Source organism: Saccostrea echinata, unplaced genomic scaffold (genome assembly GCF_033153115.1).
Source record: "Saccostrea echinata isolate AGI-Se365-2 ecotype Australia unplaced genomic scaffold, CSIRO_AGI_Sech_v1 ptg000014l, whole genome shotgun sequence".
Lineage (NCBI taxonomy): Eukaryota > Metazoa > Mollusca > Bivalvia > Ostreida > Ostreidae > Saccostrea > Saccostrea echinata.
In genome coordinates this window covers 5,325,123-5,329,434 of record NW_026889763.1, presented here as the reverse complement: position 1 = coordinate 5,329,434, position 4,312 = coordinate 5,325,123, and the positions used below count along the sequence as shown (strand labels likewise).

At 35.7% G+C, this 4,312-nt stretch overlaps 1 protein-coding gene across 1 annotated transcript; it reads right to left on the bottom strand.

Annotated features, from left to right (window-relative positions):
- Positions 1–598: 598 nt before the first annotated feature.
- Positions 599–3,923, bottom strand: LOC133187141 (uncharacterized). The gene is made up of 2 exons (XM_061322499.1): positions 3,891–3,923; positions 599–1,950 (listed from the first exon to the last, which is right to left on the bottom strand). The coding sequence occupies exon 2, from the start codon at positions 1,948–1,950 to the stop codon at positions 688–690; it is 1,263 nt and encodes a 420-aa protein (XP_061178483.1). The 5' UTR covers positions 3,891–3,923; the 3' UTR covers positions 599–687.
- Positions 3,924–4,312: the final 389 nt, after the last annotated feature.

The following is a 4,312-nucleotide window of genomic DNA, read 5'->3' as shown; positions in this document are numbered from 1 at the left end:
ATATATATATATATATATATATATATATATATATATATATTATATCTTTTAAATGACTTAGGCCATTATTTATACACTGAATTGACGACGGATTTTTTCGTTATTTCCCGATCATGACAAGGAGCACACGGCGGGTGTGACCGGTCGGCAGGGGATGCTCACTCCTCCAAGGCACCTGATCCCACCTCTGCTGTTTTGAAGGTCCGTGTTTGCTCTGCTCCTATTTTGTATTGTTTAATGGACTTTTGAACTTGAATACTGTTCGTTATCTCCATATATTTCATTTCTAAAGTTTCTACGATGTTTAAAATGCTATGGGTTTTTTTTTCGTCACTCATAAAAATCTACATGTATACAATTGTTAGCACTGTATAGGACATTATTGTGACATTTTAAATCTATTCATTTTACTTTTTAAACATGGATTTCATGATTTTTGAAGAAAGTTTGTTTCTAGCATCTGTCCTGAATAGATTTTTTTTCATTGCTCACATAAAACATAATACATTGATTAAGATGCTTGCAAGTAAATTCTTTAAATGCTTTATTATTTCAGATGCATTTTAAATCAAATTCTTGTTTTTTTTTTTTGTTTTGTTTTGTTTTTTTTTTTACAGTAACTGTTGTAACATTATAATTGAAGCAACAAATATTTAATCGCAGGAATCACATTTTAGCAAAACTCAACTAGCGGAAAAGAAACAAGCCGTACGGGTTTTTCTGTTCTTTCACTAAATAGTCTTTCTTGGAGAACTTCGTGGCAACATTGGTTGTGAGCCTCACTACAGCTAACCCGGAGTACTTGCTACAAGTTTTATCGATCTTGACGCTGTCGGAAACCTCTCGGGCGTTCATGGTTTTCTTGGCAAACCACCACCCCTTCTTTTGGGTTTGGGCCTGTCTCAGGGCACTTTGGGCGGCAGTGATATCCAAAGACGTGGTATCCTCAGGAGTACTCGCCAACAACAAGTTAAATCCGCTAAAGTGGAAGATCGAGGTTGCAGTTTCGTTGCACAGCCAGACGTGGTGTTCTTTAATATCGCCATAGACTGCAACAAACCAGTAGCGCCAGTAGAATTTATCCATTAATTTTCCAAAAATCTCGTTTGCCACAATTACATTCGATTTGCCTCGGCTGTGTGCAAGAATCTTTTTTGCATCTTCTGTAGCGACTTCCATGAAGTTTGTCTCGATCACAATATCTAATTTTTCCATTGCTTCTCTCATGTTATTTATTTGAGTTATCCACTTATTTTCATGTGCATCGAGGTACGTAGGAAGCTTTTGACTGTAGTATGCAATCTCGATCTCGGCTCCTACAATTACTAGCTTACTTAACCCTAACAGGAACGCCTGTACATCACGTCGATTGTATTCGTTCGCCCGCATTGCCTCCGTCAAAATGTTACTTGAGAAAGTTGATTCATGGGATACTATATGTCTGTACAACATCTGGGCGCTGTTTTCGTACACACATTCATACATTTTAAGAAAAGTGTCTGATATGCTCGAAAACTCACTGTCACTACTTGCATTGAAAAATTTGTCTAGCTCCATTTTCATCGCCAATATTTTCTTTTCGAAAGTAAAGAACTGGATATTTACTCGATTCCAGTCGATCTTTCGAGCGATTTCCTCCAGTCTTTGGTCAACTTGATCAAATCGATTTTCTATTTTGGACAACATGTTCCGCATAAATTTCAGTTCTGTAGATTCTATTTGAAGACCAAGTAGACTGGATACACCTTTGATCAAAGGGCCAATCATTTTTAAAAATGGATTGGTTTTTGTTTTGAGCTTTTCCATAGTGCCTGTAAAGTTCTTTTCGCTAATTGCCTGAGCTATTTCGGCACCGGCTTCAAGACCCGCATCTATTACGTCATTTCCGCTCTGTGCAAGAATGACTGATGGCAAAAGAAGAATAAATAATGCCCATAAAATCCACCTCATCTGAAAAAAAATATGAACAATAGAGGATCACCATTCTGTGAAGGGTAAGATATAAGGCAGAAGACATTTCAATTCTGGACAATGGCACTGACTACGATGCAAGATATTCTCCACCTTTATTTGCAAAATAGATAGAAATTGAAAAATAGTTCGCTTTTCTAGAAGCTTGTTTTGTATTTTACTTATTTATTTTGTTTCTTTCTTTCTTTCCCGGGGGGGGGGGGATGCTGTGTGTGTGTTTTAGATTTAGATCTGAGCATAGTCAGCCGATACAAGGAGAAAAAAAAACACTTCTCAACCATTTATACGGGGAAATATGCAAGAATACTTGTATATAGCTAAATTATTTAAGAACTTTTTTTAAATTCCACGTTATGAGATTCTTGGATTGTTATAAATTGGGATCTATACCAACTATGTCATTACTAGACAATATTCTCATCAATACTAAAGTAATATCTTTAATTACTCAGGCAAGTATTATCGTTTTTGAAAGGGGTCAGCAAATATTTGACAACTCACCTAAAAAAAAATTTGATAAGCAAAAGAGAAAAGAAAAAAAAAAAGAAAATTTGTCCACTCTCGAATATCCTATTTCGTGGGGGTAGGTTCCAACTTCCTTTCGCAACCAAATTTTATTAATTCATTCCCAAATTACCATAATTAAAGTGGGGAGGGAACGGGGGCAACCAGCTTTTCAATGAACATTTTCAATAGTAAAAGGGTTTTTTTTTAGTTTGGTTTGTTTTTTTTTTCTTTTTTTTAAGTGGGGGAATGCCCCCTCCCCCGATACTGCGTGCCTGTTACTGGTGAGATCAACATAAGAAAAGCTGTAAAACTGGAAAATTAATATGAATTTCCCCATTTCTGCACTATTTCTCAGTGTACACATAACCCACACTTTTAATTAACAAAAGAAATCACACCTGAATGTAACTATGGTAAGTATATCTGTTTATGTATATGTCAAATCATGCTTTGGTATGATACAAAGATTCTTAATAAAAGTTATTCAACCTTTTTCATTTAATATTGAACCATAGTATATGTATGCTAGAAATAACTAATGAAACAAATGAAAACTCCCTTGGGCCGGGCTGTTTATTTTGATTATGGGGTAGGTGTATACAAATTTCTTCGGTATTTTTGTAAGATCATAGTATTTATGATTTATTTACATTTTGATTTTTGAATTCGGATATGTACTGTACAAATTTATCACACTGTATACAATGTGTACAACTTAGCATGTGGCATCTTGAAGGGGGGTAAGCGGTCCAAGCCCCCCCCCCTTTGATATTTAGTTATTAAATTTATGCAGAAAAGTAACCCACAAATGGCTCTGGATCCCCTCCCTAAGGAATCACAGAACTCTTGTATGTTAGTATGGAGAATAAAACAAATGATATAAAGGAAAATGGCTTGTAAACACCCACCCCATCCCCACGTGATAGGTTCTTCGAGTTTAGACGAAGTTGTTAACGTTTTTTTGTTTTGTTTGTTTGTTTGTTTTTTTGCATCATGTAGAAAAATTTCGGAGCCAGAACATTTTTTATTAAGTGGGTGGAACACCCTATCCTGGAAAAATTCCTGGATCCACGCATGTATCTTGTAATTAACTGTAACGACTGCCGACATTTTTTTTTGGGGGGGGGGGGGGACTATAAAAGTCATGTCATGTTATGAGGATCATAAAATAAAGAGGTGCACGGTCTTTTTGTGTGGTACATACATTCAACTCAAACAAAACTATAAGGCGAACAGATATTGTTATTTTCTTTTTTTTAAGTCTTTCTTCTCGCAAAAACATTGTTAGTAGATGAGTTCAATGGGACTAGATAGTTACATGTATACCTAATTTTAACAGTTAAATACAGCATGTTAGTCGTCAAAGAACATTAATTATCTGACATGAAAAATAACTGATACACAGAAGATACCTTCTTATCCTTTCCAATCTGAGCGTTTTCCTCCACGGGTTCTTCGTGGTTTGAATATCAACAACGACGCAACATTCACTCACTTCATATACCCGTAATCCTAAGCCTGCTATTGGTTACCTTAACAAAGAGGGCGGAGTTTAAAAAACATGCAGTAAGCAGCCTTTATCAGGTTGGGCACAGTTCCTTTTTCGGGGAAGTATTACTATAAAACGGGATTATTCCTCTTTTCAGTAATAAAAAACATTACTGTATACGGGAATTTTCGTCATATTTGTAAAATAATGCCCCAAATCCGTTTATTAAATAAAAAGTGGATGAAAATTACGACGTGATGTGTTTAAACTTTATTAAACCAACCTCGCTGACACAAAATTTCGGTCCTTTAGTGCTGCAGACTGGAGTAAGATGAGATTTAAAGG